This window comes from Orussus abietinus, unplaced genomic scaffold (genome assembly GCF_000612105.2).
Source record: "Orussus abietinus isolate OABI.00-Male unplaced genomic scaffold, Oabi_2.0 scaffold187, whole genome shotgun sequence".
Taxonomy (NCBI): Eukaryota; Metazoa; Arthropoda; class Insecta; order Hymenoptera; family Orussidae; genus Orussus; species Orussus abietinus.
Window position 1 is genome coordinate 99,373 of NW_019394336.1, and position 18,649 is coordinate 118,021.

The window sequence follows — 18,649 nt, forward strand, 5'->3', positions numbered from 1 at the left end:
GCCTTTGTAACCCTGTTTGAGTAAGGTATTTTCGTGATCTTGATAAACGTCACGTCACGTGGAATTAGCATCGATTGTATATCAATAAATCACAAATGCTTCGACTCGGATCGATAGAAAAATGTTTATGAGGAATTTTTAATATCTGGACTTTGCTTTTTGTTTTTTCACGAGGATTTTCACGTGTATGACGAGACCGAACTCGATTTTGAGTTTAACGCGTATCGGATGCGCTACTGAAATTCCGGGAATTTCATCGACGATGAAATTGCTATTTTTTCAGAATTTTGTTGTCATGTACCATTCATTTGACGGTTAATAAAAAAGTGGGAGTAAACAAGGCAGTGTATACAACGGGGTTTATTTAATCGAGCTGCTAAAACACGATCTTCCAAATAATGTGAGATTTGAAAAATGGACGGGAATTAATTTCAATGATGTGAAATGAAAAGATTCGTGGGAATTTATTTCAGGCTTACATTGAGCACCGCTGCCAGAGGGGATATTGTGTCTATTGCTTTCTACTTTACTTTATGATTTCGTTGCTTTCCAGTTTGATCGTCTTCGTGATTAAGGAACCTCTGCACGAGGTGATCTGTACCCTGCAATTAATTCCGGCGAAACGTCGATAAAATCATGCTTTAATTCTGCATATTGATATCGACGTCGGCGTTGTAGTTACCCAGGGTTCAGTTATATCACTAATGAAATCGATGCGTTTCTCGCTCTGCTCGTTATGCAAACACCTCGTTATTATTGCAAATAACAACCGGATGATCAAATGCATCCGTAACTAAAATGCCCGTTGAACTGGATTTTAACTTAAATGTTTTTTGAGCAATTTCTTCGCACAGATGCAGGTCGAATAATTAGGTCGATTTAGATACTGATTAGAAATTACCGTAGGAAGTATTAATGATATCACACGTCAGTTTTCAGAGCGTCACCGGAAGTAATTTAACATCCAGTTCAATTACATCATTGATGATATTAACTAGTCCGCGTTTTCGTATTAAACTCGAATTAATATGTATTCATTTCCTCTCCTGTCAGGCAGCTCCTCGACAAAGATAATTAATGCACCTGAATTATTTTACAAAAGAGCACGAAGCACATTAAGTATAATCGTGTCCGATTATTTTTAGACTCAGAGATATAATAAAAAAATAGGGTTGGCAAAACAGTCGAATTCTCTAGTTAAGGGTATCATTTTATATCGTGTTGCAAATTAGTTCCCATTCTCTTGCCCATCTCTTTTCCTCCGTCTCCCATTGTTGGAATTCATACACCCAGGATAAACGCTCCAAAAAAAACTTCATACTCCCTTTGCAATTAAAATTCCCTACAATTTACATATCAGCCTCGCATTTAGTTTCCGAGCAAAGCACTCAAAGCAGGCTCCTCTCGGAGAATTTCTGATTCAGCTCGATAGGAATTTATAGCGAAAGCTTTGGGGATAAAAATTCTCCGTCTACGAAGCAAGGGGATGGGGCGCCTCCCTTCAAAGAAAGAAATTGATTATCCCATTGCACTTTTCCTCCGGGACCTGGCGGTCCAGGAGGCTCTAGAGTCTTTATTAACGACGAGGAAAGAATTTTCGAATGTCCGATCATAAACAATGCCGGACTCCATCCGACCGGCCATAGGTCATTCTCAGACCATTCTCCAAGTCTCTACTTTTCGTCTTAAGAGAGAATTTCCGGGGAAAAGAAATGGCGATCTCCAAGAGCCAAAATCAAAATGTTCAGTTGTTAAATCGTGTACAATTTGTTAAAGTATTTTGCATTTTCCGACCCGGAAACCGGCTGGGAAGAAAATCGCCGCGATAAAATCACGACTGTTCTAATACAATTACTCGTACTGTATACGAGATGAAGGGCGAGATTACGGAAATAAACTATTTATTGAAATCATGCATTATGCAGCATACACAAACACATCTGTCGGTCGGCCGACAGGTACTCGTAGTCTCTTGACAGTTGTCAAGAGATAAACACAAGACGCTCAGGGAGAGAAGCGCGTAATGCATGTCAGGATGCTCTGCATCCTGGAGGATCGGGTAAGACACGAGATGACGGGATTATGTCGTTTCGTAGTCTGAAATTCCTGCAACTCCTCGGCTCGCGGTCCAGCCGAGCATGCGGCATGCATGATCGGATGCAGTACAGGAACGCCAATTACGGGAATGGAAATGAAAAAGAAAAAAAGTAGAAAAAACTGGGCCGCGCTCCCGACCCGCTCGGAACTCGCGTAATTCGCGAACCGCGGCTCCGTATATCGGATCGCGAGGTTTATTGCCTTCATCAATCGCGATCATGCCTCCCAGAAGAAGCATAATGTCAGGCCGGGACGTCGGCGCTCTAATAAAAATCAATAGAGCCCGACTACGAGGCTACGAACGCCTCTCAGAGGACTTCGCACACTACATTTCGGGTATTTATAGGGTCGAGTCGCCGATAATTGACGTCACTTTGACTTTGTGTCCGAGCGCAGTTTTCCTCCTTTTTTGTCGATTTTTTTCCTGTCCCCTCCAGCCCATGTATTTTTAGCACCTGACGCGATCAGGACGGAGAGGAGATAATAAACCTGGCTGGCAAAGCGATTTCTCTTCGGATTCGCTCAAAAGCTGCCCTTTACGGGCTCGGGTAAACTCCGCATTTTGTCGGCTGCTAGTATCGGATTACCGATAATTAGTGCCGCCTCCACCCTTCGATCTGGTGAGAATGGATCTTCCCCTCTCTGGGGAACTTTCAACGTGCCCTCTCCGCTTTTTATTCCCCGGATTAACCGCGTTTCGGCTTCCGAGGATCAGCTAGGGCTCGATTACGCACCCGCGAGAAGTACCTCCAAGGATCCTTGCCTGCACTTCGGGTAATCCCAATTAGAAAGACTTGATTCGCCGAGGACTCTCAGTCGCCTCTGGAAGTCTACTTCTCGGAGAAGACGATTCTTCTTTGCTACTATTGAAGCGAAACTTCATACAGCACGAAAGCTCAAACAAGCTTGCGTGTTATGAAAGGGAAAAGTGTTCCGGAAAGTGAAATGATACTTTTCTTTTTCTACAGTAAACTTCTATTTGCATTCATCATTTGTGGAGTAGTATTATCACTAGAAGGCCGCAATACTGTAAGGACGCAATGAATTTGGGGAAACGTCTTTCATTATTTTTTAATATCTGTCCATTAAGTGCATCAACTCCCGCGATCCATATTTCATAACACGTAATTAAACGAACGGATACCGGCGCGGTAGAAAAGTTAGACAATTTGCGTAAACGTTTCCGTTAGCGTTATGTAATTTCAATTTCTTGACCGAGGAGTCAATCGGAGATTATGCTTATGACATAGTGATAGCGGCATTAAAATCGCCGCTTATAATTATTGGTACCTCATCCCTATTCTTTTTTCGGTTATTTACTACTGGCACCGATCATTGTGCTTTGGTGTTGAAGAAATTTTCGTAATTGTTATTTCTTTCAGGTCATTACTCTTTATGTCCATGCGTGTTAATATCGAGTCTATTTGCATTAACATTTCCAATTAAGGATCCTAACTGTATAAATGTTTCCTTCAACTCTTCTGTCGTTCCCTTCGCGCGAATTCGAAGTTATCGGTAATTAGCAGGGAGTTGTATCGTGCCCTGTGTTTGCATTTATCTTTTTTCTTTCTCGCTTTCCTCCCGACGTCAATATCGACGCCCTCGGCAGGCGCCAGTAGTTCCGGACTTTTAACACGACGGATATAACCGAGTTTTCCGCGTTCTCGAAACCATCGCGCATCCGGACAAAGCGGCGGAATTCCGCGGACAATGCGATCCTGGGCTCGCGGCTGATAATGTCTCTTTTGTTGCAGGTACAGTGACATTTATCATCGGATTTACGGGGTGTGTCGGTGCACTCAGGGAAAATACGTGCCTCCTAGCCGCGGTAAGTGACGCCCCCCATCGTTATCCCTAGAAAATCACCAAACAATGTCCCCAAGACCAAGCCTCCTCCCCAGCGATTTCCGAGGCTGCAGCATCGAATTCTGCAAATCGCCGTTTACTTCCTTTAATTTCTCCCAAAAGCGGACATTTTTTTCTTCTTCTCTCTCGGGGGCGAAATTTACCATCGTCAAGTTAAACGATTGAGGATTTCCGTTCTTATACTTGCCTGAAAGCTTTCGATCGCCCCCCTACCTTGATGGCGGTCTGGTCCTTTTTTGAGCTTACGGGTGCATATGCAACTATCGGATGCACTCGGCCGTGCAGATGCCGAAATCGATCGGAACTTGCAGCTCTTGACTAAATTGATCCGCGAGAGAGACGCTGCATGTCGACGAATTGCTCTATTTACCTCGAAATTCTATAAAGGCAGCTTGACGAGTATATCGAGACGCGCGATTAAATTCAATTCTTAAAGCGAGAAGGTCCCGAATTGTTGGTTAATCGATATCGGCGGGATTTTCTCATTGTGCACTTTTCCTATCATTTATCATAAATGGTGGGATTAGGTTTTGCATGGGAAGTTCAAACGTGGGAGCGAAATCGATCAAACGGGAGCCTCGGGTCACCATGGAGAGATTCGATGGAGGTAATCGGTGATTTCCCGTGCAGGAAAGTGCATCGTTGGTGGCTCTAACGGAAGTGGCTAATCACGACGAACCGTGCATTCCGATGTGGCCACTCATTGATAGAGTTTGCCGATGTTGCGGGAAATTTTACCAGTACCTTTGGATTTGTCCGCGTGTTTGGCAAGGGATGTTTTTTAAAGCTCGCCCCTTTTTTCGCCTCGAATCGGTATTAATTGCTGTTTTTACTTCCCTTCGATGGAATTGATCAATCTGCTCACTTGCAAGCCCTATGGCTCTCGTGAACTTAGGGGTGCATACACTACGCTCGAGTGCACTTCCCTCTGTGGGCCCCGAGTACAGTCGATTCGATTGAACCTGCGGCTCTTGACAAAATTGACTCAAGAGAGAGATAGAACGGTTTGCATTAGGCAAGTAGGTACCTAGGATTGGACATGCGAAACTGCCCTTGGGCACCGGCTTTGAGGAACGAATCCTTTGGGATTTACCTCCATGAGGATACAATAGGATTTCACGAGGGCGAGGGGGTAGGACTTCACCTGGAAGTCTCCTTTTAATTATCCTACCTCTTAATTAGATACCTCGGACCTCCTACCCTGAACAAAATAACCGAATTTCCCGATCTCAAGCTTGAATCTTCCGAGCAGCTTGCACTTTCTATCGGGGTAATTATGAACTAATTAAATTCCCTATAAAGTATTTTTGGTGGGAGGGTTATTAACGGGTCCAGATGTCATTCGGAGTCATTTAAAACTGCACCCTGGTTAGCCAGCCAGCTGGGAAATTCATGTGCCGGGATCCCCGCAGATGAGACTCTATCCGGTACTTTTACTATATAAAACTTCATTAAATTGCGTGAATTTTTCACCAGGTGAAATATTCGCCACTTTTCAGGCGGTCCGCACTGCGTTTCGTCCTCAACTCGAAGCTTTTACTTTAATTTAAATTTAATTAAGCCGACTACCCTCCCTGGATGCGGAAACAGTGAAAATATGCTCGTATCGTCCATTATGCCGCGAGAATTTTTTACTTCTGGAAATTCCCCGCGGTGCACCCGTTGCTGATCAAAGATAATTTGTTAACTGAACTATTGCTGAATATTTTTTGTCTGTTTCAGTATGCGATATTTCTGGCGTTGCTGCTGTTACTGGAGATGACGACTGGCGTCTTAGGTTTCATCTTCAAGGACTGGGTAAAAAACCTTTTCTATCCCCAAGCTTCTTTTCTCCAGCTCGTCGAAAAACAAATTTCCACTGATCGACATTTTCAGAGTTGTCTGCCGTAATGGACAATTTTGAAACGCCTCGTGGAATGACATGAAAGCACATGATCCGAAAGCATTGCACTCTATTTATACCGGAGCGTAATTTGTCTCGCCATGGCGCTGAGAGAAGCAAATCATAATTGACATACTTTCTACTCAAAAGCAAGCAAACCAAAAGTGCAAAATAAATACCGTGATTTCCAAAATTCATTTATAATTTCTTGCTTTCTCCTTGATCCAAGACTTACCGGTTGAACATTACCAAAGTACTCAAAACCGTCTTTACGTTTAAATTACTCAAAGTTGTTGATTTTTAAAGAGCATTAAAAAATTCTTTGATAAGTGAAACTTAACCCTATGTTAATGCAGCATGATGTACTTTAAAAATGTCTTTCGCCTCAATTACTCGAAATTGTTCATTTTCAAAGGACGCGTAAATTTCGGAAACTTGGACCCTTCTTTAATGCAACTTTATGTACGTGTCTGCCCGAAGTCGCGCAGCTTCAAAGCTACTTTTCGTGGCCTGGACAAGTTGATTAAACCTCGGAAATCCTAGCCAGAATTATGATGGAGATTTGTTAAGAGAAGGTGCACAGTATAGGCTGAATGCCTCGCTTATACCCTGAATTTCTCTTCCTCGGTTGCGTCGATCTACGCGCACCTGTAGGAGTGGCTGATCGATCTTTGGTTTCCTCCTTGCAGATAAAGTCACAAGCTACGGGGGGTTTCCAAGCGTTTATCATCCATTATCGAGAGGACCCCGATCAACAAAATCTCATTGACTGGATTCAAGAGGATTGGGTACGTCGCAATTAATCTTAATTAGGGAGCTCGAAAGCAAAGCGTTATTCATTGCGTTCCAAATCTCTTCGCCGAGAACGTATGAGCGAATTATCGCGAAAGCATTGAAGATCTTAACAACAAACATCGGGAAAAATCTCCGATCTATTACTTCGAGCAGTTTTTAATATTACACTGGAAATGCGCAAAAGTCGACAACAGTTTCCAGGTACTTGCTGTAATGAAACTGGATAGAAGAGGGTGGTTAGTCGAACCGAAAAGAGAAGTCGCTCCAAAGGCAGGAGGAAAAAGAGGGTCGGAGATATCCGAGAGCGACAGATATTGAGATTTAATGAATATCTCGAGGCATTATCCCGGGCTGTCCCCTCTTTCCGACGAATTACTTTTCGGTGAGGCCTCCTTCCTTTGGCTTTCTTCAAAGGCGGAGAAGTCACGGAAGAAATGAGAAAATTTCCCTAGAACCTTCTTCTTTATACTCGGGACGACATTCATTTCTCCTACACCTTACATCACGCGTCGGAATCGCAGAGAATGTCTAATTACTAATATTTTCAGTAATCGCAATTACTCTTGAAATTTATTCAAAGTCATAGACCAGTTTACGTCGAAGCGACTTCCGTTTGATGTGACCAGCAAATACATTAAATTACTTTTTAGCCAATCCTTTTAACTGGTAGAAAATAATTACCCACGGTACTAAAACTTTGTAAATGCATTTGCAGTTGCAGTGCTGCGGTATCGAGGGCCCGAAAGACTGGGACCGTAATAATTACTTCAATTGTTCCTCCAGTGAAATTGGCTCCAGGGAAGCTTGCGGGGTCCCGTTTAGTTGCTGCAAGAGAAAACCTAATGTAAGCCATCATGACAAAGATCAATTATTTATTAACCAATGTGACTTGTGCATAGACAAAACGATGTAAATAGCTTTCTCGTGGGTTCCAGGAGATCATCAAGAACAAGCAGTGCGGGTATGACGTCAGAAAACCTGGCTACGTAAGTCATTAGTCATGTGCAACAAATTTCTGCCTCTTAACAAATCAACTAACATTCCGCAGTTCTCATCTTTAGAGTGGTGACCTAAACCTCTAAAAATCAATATATACAAATCAACGAAAATTCTGTACAAAAGCTCAAGTATCAGCCATTTTTATAGTCCTGTCATTTCGTGTGCTATTCCATGTCTGGTAAATGCAGCAACATTTTCCCAAGCAAACGACATTCAAAGCGCAATAATAATTTCTTTCTCGTTTTGCGCCAGTAATTTAATATCGATATATCCAAGTTGCGTTTCAGCGAGTTTCTTTTTGCTCCTCTTAACGTTGCATACCTCCGCGTTTAATTGGTCCCATTTGCAATTTTCACCCGTGTGCTGCACCACACGGGATTGCATGCATTGAGATAAGCAATCGCGAGTGCAAAATTGCGAAATTGAAAAGCCCTTCTCCCTTCTGGGAAATACCAAGTACGATGTACCGCGATCCAATAAATTCTACATCAAAGTCGTGGATCTGTTACCCTAAATTGACGGATTACTAATTTGACATGGAAATTGAAAAGCAATCAATATTTCATATCTCTGCGAAACGCCAAGCATATGGATCTCGAATTTACCTAGTAACTAAGAATCACTCTTATTTCGAAGGTCAAGGAACTCAATTCCAAAAGATTAAGAATTTGTATCGATACGAACTGAGACAAGGAACTTCGATAGCTAATTCGAGACCAGGAGGATCTAGATGGGGGTTTATTTCTGATTTAGTGGTATGAATATTAAATTACCTGTCGCGGATATCCAGGTGAGACTTCCGACAAGAAATCTACTAATTACAGCTCCATCGGCTCTGCGATTCACCTAATGATTCAATTTCGCGACACGTTTCCGCCTTTGACGGAGTTCTGGATCTGCAGAAAATTCCTCCTCGCTAAGAGGCACTTTCCATCGGCACTTATTTCCGCGAGGGGCATGAAACGTTACTCTTGCTCGAGGACCCGCAATTACGAGGTATTATTGTGTCAGAAGAGGCCGGCGATAAGACTCACTTGCATACCAATTTAGCTGATACAGACCGGCCTCTAAATTCTACCAAAGCTACCCTCTATCTCCCCGACAGTTAGAAGTTAAGAATTCGAGCCCTATCTACTGCTCGCAAATTCTAATAGGTCAGGTTTATGGCGCTCTTTACGTCCCTGGGGTATAAGTACTTCATTAAGAGGCCGAAGAGGTTGGTAGTATACTTCGAGGGAATCGACGCATATAAAGACAATGAATGAACTCGAGAATAAAAACTCCTCCCCGAACACCGGTGCAACATAATTACTTAGCCTCCCAGGTGCACCAAAATGAGGAACATTCGGCCATAAATTTAATATCAATCGGCAGGTTGCATTAGTCGAGCAGCCTGTTACTGAATGTGTTAAACAAGGGCTTGTATTAATTTAATTTAGTTTAATTTAATTTAATTTAATTTAATTTAATTCAATTGCAGTCGCGTTTGTTATTTCGATAAACCGGGGATTTTGAAGTGGCATCGCTATTGGATAGTGCCACTCGACTTTACTGCGAATAAGTTTTCATAAATCACCGGCGCATTTACTTTATCGCCCTTTTTCCTGCCCTTCGCCTTCCACGGCCCACGGATGCAAGTAAGAGCGTAATTACCCGGGGAGTAAAAAGAAACGAGAGGAACACCTACTTGAACAGTAAATGCGGTGGTTTTAACCGAGAGGACTTGTTTCCTGCAAATAAATTAGATCAATTTAACGGCGGGAAGGGAATTCTCTCAGTTATTTCCTTCCGCTGATTAAAAGGGAAAGAAATCCTCGAGTTTCCACCGCTTGCGTAATATTAACTTCGGACAGGGTGGTTAGGGGCACTTCGTCCAAAGATCTCTTCCTAGACTCGAAAAGGGGAAGGGAAAGTGCTGTCTAAACTGCTTTTCCAAAAGCGTTAATTCGCGCAACGAGTTTCGAGATCCGGAAGCGCGTCTCTACCTCGCGGGTCCCTTTTTGCGATGCCGGAAACGGATCAGGCGCGGATTACATCGGACAAGTCGATTTCGCAAGGTTTGCGGAAATTTCCGGAAGAAGCTGCCTTTTCCCTCGCGGATAGTTCCGACTTCGTAGCCCGTGGGCAAAACCGAGCGTAATTGCGTTAGGGATGTAAAGGGAATAAGACGAACGTCTGCTCCGACATGAAAGCGAGGTGTAATGGGCTTCGCGGAGGGACTTAATTTTATTTAATGCACAACCTGGGACGTAATCCCGCCGAATAGGCTCGAGTAACTTAGCCGAGGAATCCCGGGGAGGGGGCGATTTTGCAATTTGCATGCTTTGTGCCCTTATTTATTGACTGCGGTCGGAGCCACCCGGAATAAGCCTCTCCTTAGTCACTGAGCACTCTATCAACCCCTGTCGATACTCCGCCGGTTACTTCGGGCCTCTAATTATTTATCAACTTCCAATCGTGCGATCGACTTTCCATCCATCTCTACAATATACCCCAGAAACCCAAGTTTGCCGTTAAAAAGCCTCGAAGAGCGTTAACTGCGTCCCTCTAATGGAGACGGCATTACTCAGTGTTCCCAACACCGACACTTTAATACGAAGCCTCGATTAATAATTGGTGTCCCTCTACCTTTTTACATTAATTTACCACAGACCTTAAGTCCGTTCCCACTTCGAAATAAAATATGTAAACCCTAAAGAACCCTCTAAAGACGAAAACTGTGTTGCATCGGTGGCTCTCCCCGAAATCAAACTCTCGCTTTCCACCCCATGAAGGCTTCGCCGCTTCCCATAAATTATGTTTCCCCATGTTAAAATCTGCAATTTCCTATTTACTCGGCCCACGATTTACCTTCCTACATCCTATGTCTATTGACGGACGATTTTGTTATTTAAGTCCCTATTAAAGTGCGTTGCAACTGCACAACTGTTGCGCCCGGGTCAGCGGAGTGTTGAGTGGCTGCCCTATTCTTTCGCATAGCAAATGAGGTGTTCTATCAACGTTGTCAGGTAAAGAAAGTAATAACGTTGACTGTTTCTGCCGATTGTTGGAATGCAGCCCGGGGAGAGGAGCATTTTCGAAAGAGGCTGCCTTCGGGCAGGCGAGGAGTGGCTAGAATTGAACCTGGTGCCCGTGGCGGGCGCCGTTGTTAGCACTATGGTTCTTCAGGTACTTCAGGGCAAGTCCCCACCTTCGGAGGAACTTTCCAACTTTTTCATCGGTACACGGGATTCGCGTTAGATCGTCCCTTGGGGCGGGAAAACGCCCGGGGTGCCTTTTCACGGATCACCCTCAAATCTCGCCAAGTTCCTTGCCAATTGCTAACGAGTTCGCTTTTCCGATATTACCACAGAAATGATAAAACAGACAATGACGATCTGACATTACGAGCTAATCGAAATGACAAAGCCCCAGGGACCCGATTCTCGAGTTCATTCGGATTTTTTTCGCATACGAATAGATTCGCATAAAAAATTTTGTATTCTTGCAAAGTCGCGTCATTGGACAACATTTGAAGATGTTGTACGAAACTATCAATTTCGCATACGAAAGTTGATTGTATGGACTTAAGAATCAGGGCCCAGGAAACGAGATGATTAAGGAATTTGCTCCTGTTTTATACACGAAAAATGTCACGTCTTAAAAAAAAAAAATTAATATCTCGATACCAAATAAAGCCCCGTATCGATTTCAATTTTCCGATAATATGCCGACGTATTTCGCATTAATATCGGTTTCCGTGAACCATCGTACGAATTGGTGAATTGAATTTCGACAATTATCCCCCGAAATTAATGATGAACAAGTTGGAAGTCCCATTTAGAGTCCTGCAATGTTCGCTATTGTACAATAATTTTTATCACAGCATGTCTCGTCGATTTCTTTTTTTCCTCGCCTTTGATTGGTTTCACTTTAATGCAGTCCTAGATGCATGTGCATTGGATTTGAATTAATGTCGCCAGTTGTTCGTTGTCGTGTTATCGCGACGTTGTTTCATTCGGTCTGAATGACTGATTTGGAATTACCACCCCGTATAAATTTCCCATGCTTTTTCCGTCTTCGCTCTTTCGAAGGGCCGATCAATAAATCGCACTCGGGCAAAAATGGCGAGACTTTTGAGCTTTCTGCAGAAGCTCTAGTTACGTGATGTGAATTCTAATGAAAACCCCAGACCGCACGCAGTTAAACGGAGGTCAATGCTCAGAAACCGCGGATTTTCTACGTGGCGCATTTATACGGAGCTGACACGCGATCCAATGGCCCCAGTTCTTTCCTCTCCCATTATCGGAGACATTAATCATCGTATCTTGGAGCTGAAAAATGCGACATCTGAGATTGCAATGGCACTTTAGCCTCGGGATTAAAAACGAGTGATTAACCGCGCCCACGATCCACGGCATTCGATTACTTCCTTACACGAAAACGATCCTCTGACAAAACTAGCCTAGTTTGTCGAACAGAAAAAAAAAAAGAAATAAAAGGACCCTTATTAAAATTAAGCCGTAGTTAGAAATCCATCATCGTTGTTAGACGTTATCCTTTAACTCGAAAAATAATGAACCCGCTGGCTTAAATTCTTGCATCCCTAAAATTTCTAAAAAAGTGAGCCCCTTCTTCTTGCAGCCCAACGTTGACACGGTCGCCGCACCCGAACTAACATCATCTCTAATTCATCCGAACTAGAAACATTTTGTCCAATGGCAGTCGGTACGCAGTGGTCGATTATGTTTGCTTTCAGAATTTCGATGTCGCCAAAGTAATATACGAGAAGGGATGCGTTCAGGCAGGGGAGGAGTGGATGGAACGGAATTTACTACCAATAGCCATTGGTGCGGTGATAACAGCATTTTCTCAGGTATACCTTGCGACGTACATTACGCAGCGTTAACGAGGAATGTGCATTCCCTCCCGAGAGGTGTAATGCATTTCTGAGAGGTCCACACGTCGGATTCCACCCCACGTCCGAAAGCCACATTTAAATAGAAATGCGAATTTTCACGCCCAGGGGGGTAGTTGAAAACGAATTTCGGATTAAAAATAGAAAAAGTAAATATAAAGCGAAGGGAAACTCCCCCCACGAAAGTTTCGGGTGCACGCAGCTGATATATGTGAAACTGCCGTAAGTGCAGAACTCCCTTTCGTTTTGATTTTGATTTAAATTTTATCCATAATTCATGTCGGGCCGCCGAGTACAGCATGCACATATGTCGCCTCGTAGATGCAGTATCGACCTTAGCACGAGTTCGATATCGTTATGCGTGGATGTTAATTTTCTTCCTTCCGTTATCCAGCCTGCCAGCTTTTTACGTATTTCATCGATGTGTAGAGGTCGATAATCGTCGGTAGATCCCCGTATCGGATGTGCAATTGCCGAAATTCGTAGTTCCACCGCGCGCAATGACTTTTCTCTTCCAATTCCAGATTCTAGGCATCTGCTTCGCTCAAAACCTGCGGGCGGATATATTCGCGCAAAAGGCGAAATGGCATTGACAATCCAGAGCCCCCACGGCAGTTTAGCATCTCATTTTGCACAGATGCTGATCGACCACGCCAATGGAAATGAGATCGTCGCCTCCGGCATCGGCTTCCGCGGAGAAAATGGGAACGGCGAGGCATAATGCGGATTCTTCGATTAAATATCCGTCGGGACATCGACTCCGCCGAATGAAGAATCGCTAGAAAATAATCGCGTAGTTTCGGAAACCCCGAAGACGCAATATTTTCCGCATCCCACCTCCGCGAGGTTCGCCCTACGATGGAAACGCAATATCTCGGCGCGAGGAGTGGCCAAATCATTTATTTAACCACATTTTCTAAATTAACGAGCCAGTCGTAAAATTACCTTCGCGTTGCTCAGAGTTTAAAGAAACGGCGTGCATTTTTTAATTCCCGAATTATGAAACGGGACTGGTTGAAAAAAATTATTCCATAACTGATAAGACCCTCGCTTGGAAGGGACATCTCTTTTTCTCGCGGTTCGGAACGATAAAAATCGGCCTTCCTCGTCGCAGAGATTTGCTCTTATTCTTCTATCGCGAACAAATGGAAGTCGTGCCTTCAGAGGAGAGATTAAATCGTAGTGACATCGAATCCAATCGACGTGGGGTCGTGGGGGCGCGGCAAGGATTCGGCCATCTTTGCCGCAAGGATAAATCGCGCCGAAAGTCGAGGATGTTTAAGGCCAATTCATTCAAAAACTGGGTGAAACCTAATACTATTCCGTTAACGGAATCGTGCGTTTTCCGCCGATGTGTGGATCGATCGGTTGGGTCGATTCTCTTATTTTTGCTGCCAGGAACGATCGCCGGCCGATTTCCCAAGGGAACGCGCGATCCGCGACTCGATCAGGATCGTGTCGCGCCAGCACAAAGGTATTGTTGTTGCACCAGAGTAGACCTGTCACTTCCCCGGAAACCTCGGAAACCTCCGGCCAGTATTTCAAACGGGCTCCCCGTTGTCAATTTGCCGGAAAACGTGAGAAAACCGCAGCCAGAAAACGCCCGAGCTCGCTCCCTCCTGGGAAATTTTTATTTCAAACTTGATATATCGACTTTATACATTTTTCCTGAGGTAATCTACCTGTACATTAAATTGGTACTTCAACGTACAGAACATCGTTACCATTTCGTTACTCAAGAAATTCCCTAAATGACGCGGAAAATATTATTTAATATTTTCCGAGCGAAGTTCCAGCGATGACGGAAATTCCCGCGAGTGTCGGAATTCATGGAAATGGAATGTAGGTAAAGTTTTCCGAGATACTTCGAAGTTCCCGAAAGTCTCCGGAGAGGTGACACGTCTCTTATGGAAATCCGTCGATTTCTCGCGACGTCCAGCGTCGCAGATTTTCGAGGAATTTCCCGCAAGATGAGCGCGATGGGCTAAACGTGATATTAATTCTATTATTATCTATTTTTTAACGAGCCGCTCCCGAACGGTATACCATATAGTGATAGGGGAAAGGTTCACGTACGGAACAAATCGTCCGTGGATACCAAGTTTGTAACGAGATACGTGACTAACGTTGTAATGTAATGATAATCCGGACGCGAGGATCCGTGTTCACGAGTAGGTGCATCTCGTCCCTGCACTTTGCAGTTTCGATGCATCGGCGAAGGCCGGTCTTCGAGGTGCAATCGTGCAGAATCGTACCGTGAAACATTCCCGAACGCATTGGAAGCACTAAAGCGAGACGAAACTCGAAATATTTTCTACAAAACGGCGGATTTAAAGTGACTCGAAAGAGGCGAGCATGGACGAATCTTGTCCGATGACAATGACATTCCTCCTTGCATCCAAAGTGCATCCTTCTTGATAAAAATAGGAAATTCATTTACCTAATTAATAGTCAGATTTTCTCAACACTGGCACATTACGAATGAAGACGGTTTACATCGAGAGAGGAAAAGAAAAAAAAAATAATAATCCACTTATGCACCAATGTAAGACCTCTCATGAATGCGCGAAGAGAATGAGTTAATTTAATTGCAGTATAATTTATAGGTATATTCCGCCGCAGGAATTAAGTTCCACGTCTGGAATTCATTTCATTTGTGACATGCTGCACGTCGACTGACGGAGTAAAATTATATATAATTTTTGAGTTTATTATCTAATTTAGTGAAATTCATAATTGATAAGACAATTGGATATGGTCCGAATATCGGTCGATATAATTGTAATTTCAACACCGATCTTAATGTACTCCTCTTGAACACCGAAAAGCTCACTCGAAATTAATGGTTTTTCTTTTTTTATACTGCAATCCTTGCTTGTAATAATTATTCGTCCGAGTCATCTGTCGCTGTAAGGCCTCGGTGCCGCCACGATTTTATGTCGTCGATTCGCGATGTTAATTAGTCATAAGTTGCCGTAATAATAAAGCAGTGTAATAGTGCCGCCACGATATGTTGCTCGTTAGATATGTAATCGCGTAAAATGGGTTTAGCAAAGGCTGTGCTACATTGTAAATCGCGGGGAGATCCTGTAAGCGATAGTCGATCAATTGCAGTGCTGCACTGTAAGATGTATCTTACCTATTTGTTTTAATTAATCATTAAGCTTAAATATTCGGAATGGAACGTTAGAAGGCAACAATGTTATCCTGAGTTGCTCTCACGGAAACCTCTTGCTAAATAGCTCGCAATAACAGTACAGATTATTATGAACATTCCCAATTTTCGATGCGACCATCCTGCTAAATGCAATCGATCATGGGGAATTATTCGGAAATCCATTATTATTAATTATTATGTTTATCAATTCCTCTCGGCGAGCCCTTCAGCGATTTGCTAAACCTGAATTATTATTAATTTTTTGCCATTCCGTTACCTTTTGCATTGTCACGTTGCTATGCCGACCTGGTCCGATATTCGCGATCGCACCTCGGATATGAATATGCGGATCATGTGGCCAGAAAATGAGTTTACTTTATTAATAACATGCGTTGTTTAGTAAGTCATCGGGGTGACTTAAAAAGTTAACTCATTTTGCACCGTCAGTGAAGTCCACCTTCCCTTAGTGCTATATATTATTGCATTTCTTATCGTACAAGTGTAATTGTTAATAGCTTATAGCTAGGACCATCCACGAGTGATTTTTTCTGTTGTTGTTCAAGTGTTGTTTCGGACTTATAACATTACGGTTACGTTTTGTATATTTTACAGGGTGTGACTCGGAGCTTACGTTGAAACGACCTGAAAAATTTATTACCAATCGTGTAATCACTTCGGTTCGTTATTCTTAATTATTTCTTATGTTCCGCTGATTCGTTAGCGCATCTTATCAGACTTCACCTACAATAGTTATTACGTCGTATCAGACCGATTAAATAGTAGCGCGGAATTTGTAAAAACATTTGGAAACAGGAATGGATTCTTTTTTAAAACTTATTTGCCGCCTTTTTATTTAGTCGCCTTACTTTTATTTTCAGGATTTATTTTCTTAGACTTCTAGAACTTTGGGTTTTAGTATTCTCAGCTTACGTTTTTCGAGCTTTGCGTTGATGTTTATCGAATTTATTGCGAAGACCCGAAATCGAATAGTCTTGCGTTGCACTCAACAATACCTGTGGTATTAATGAATTGTTCTTAAAGTCTTGTAAATATTGTACATCCACGTGTAAAAAAGATGTGAAATTGAGTGCTTGACCAATATACATAAACTAGAAACAGGTAAGGATGTATCATAACTATTGATTAATAATGGTTCCATTGACAGTAATCTCAGTATCTGCAAAGAGTGAAGACATATTCGAGTCGCTTAATTTTCTGACATTCGGTCGCGATGTGATGCGCAATTATTCGGTAACTTTGCATAAGGAATTATTGCTTATATTTATATATATAAGCAAGGTAAGAAATTACTGTGCCAAAGAGAATGGAATTCAAGATTGATGGTATCAGAATTGGCCGTAGCATTTCACCAGGATTCGTGACATGAAAAGTCTGTACAATGTTCACTTTCCGTCAGACTTTTCGCAATCTGTACAAATTCTCGACTCAATCTATACAAAGATTTGTATGCCAAGAAAATGGTGGTATTATAGTCTTGACAAAATTTAAGCGATCATACACGCATTTCGATTGGTATCTACTGCTTTGTAGATGTCGTCATTAACGAGACGTATTAATGTCGCTAAGTCATTGGTAAATTTATCAAAATCATTTTCACGCCATTTAAAAGACTCGAAAGACTCCGGGAATTGATATCGGATATGGAGACTTTGGACTGTGTAATTATTGCAAATATATTTCTCTCTGCCCTGCCTACTGCCGTACAAGTGTGTCGATGTCAAATATAAACCTAATATCAGGCGATTGTTTAAAATATACACGATAAATACATGCGTATAGTCCATTGCAGTGCAAGGCGACTCCAAAGTGAAGTAATTTTATAACAGCTTAACGATGATAACTAAATCTGCCGGAAACAATTTGTATACTATTGATAAGAATATGAGATCAGTATTGTGACAGTATTTCTGAAATTAAGGCTTCCTCGTATTGCTGCGTCTTATTAATCATAATTCTGGCAGCGCGGGAATTATAGCTATTGTCGCAATACTACTGATTGTTTTTATACGTAGTAAACAATTTGTATTCCGTAAACGTCCGGAGTACATTTCCCTGGCAGACTTGTTAGCAATTCTTTTTAGCATTCGCGTAGTATCCATACAATAGATATAAGCTTTATATATACGAACCGCGAATGATAAACAATATGCCCTTATTGTTTGTCGGTCAAACATTGTATAAAATAAATAGGTCAGGACAGAATTACAAAAATTATCGTTTTCGATACAATTCGATCAACAAGGCTATGTTGCTTTGGTCAGTTCGTCATAAATTTATCTAATTTTAACAATTTATAATGAAAAACAACACTGCTTTTTTCTCCGGTGGTTTGCGTATACAAAGTGAGAAGAACTTGAATGAGAAAAATAGTAGCAGAACAAAACAAATAGAAGATCTTCATTCAGCTTGTCCTCTAGGTTTAGTTTGCTAGAAACGTTAAAAAGAGGATTCTGTAAATTTCAAATAAAATATTACAAAATAATACTGCATTATTCCATCGTTGTAATATTTGACATTGAAATGTGCTCAGAATAATCTCAATCGGTCAAATTCTAACTCTAATTCAATAGTTGCCTTGACATGTATAATATTACAATTATTATTTGGCATATTGCAAGATTACAATTTTACAAGGCGTAAAACTAAGGTTCCAGGAATTCTCGACAAATGTAACAATTGTAGATTTAACAAAGGAATCTACAGTATTCTTATTAAGTTTTGAGGACACCGAACTGCTTCAAGTGTAAATACATTGTTGTGGAATGACAGTTCACCGCCTTATCAAAATTATTACAGAATTACCATTACTGTGTCCAAGACCTGATACCATTATTAATTTAATAAAAAAATGATCATGGGCTGACCATATAATTTTGCGCTGCGTGAACTATATGTTAACAGACTATATGTAAAGTGAACATTTAACAATGTTGTT

At 42.1% G+C, this 18,649-nt stretch overlaps 1 protein-coding gene across 3 annotated transcripts in view; it reads left to right on the plus strand.

Moving 5' to 3' along the window:
• Positions 1 to 16,789, plus strand: part of LOC105703404 (tetraspanin-5) — a 114,303-nt gene extending 97,514 nt beyond the window's left edge. Inside the window, exons 3-9 of one of the 3 annotated variants that reach the window (XM_012431776.2) lie at positions 3,852 to 3,925; positions 5,686 to 5,760; positions 6,535 to 6,633; positions 7,356 to 7,484; positions 7,576 to 7,626; positions 12,378 to 12,494; positions 13,174 to 16,789. In XM_012431776.2, coding sequence (XP_012287199.1) covers positions 3,852 to 3,925; positions 5,686 to 5,760; positions 6,535 to 6,633; positions 7,356 to 7,484; positions 7,576 to 7,626; positions 12,378 to 12,494; positions 13,174 to 13,257 — 629 coding nt within the window. In that variant the 3' untranslated portion in view covers positions 13,258 to 16,789. Of the gene's footprint in view, positions 1 to 3,851; positions 3,926 to 5,685; positions 5,761 to 6,534; positions 6,634 to 7,355; positions 7,485 to 7,557; positions 7,627 to 12,377; positions 12,495 to 13,060 lie in introns of all 3 variants that reach the window. The other 2 variants (XM_012431777.2, XM_012431775.2) reach the window with 2 other exon arrangements.
• Positions 16,790 to 18,649: the final 1,860 nt, after the last annotated feature.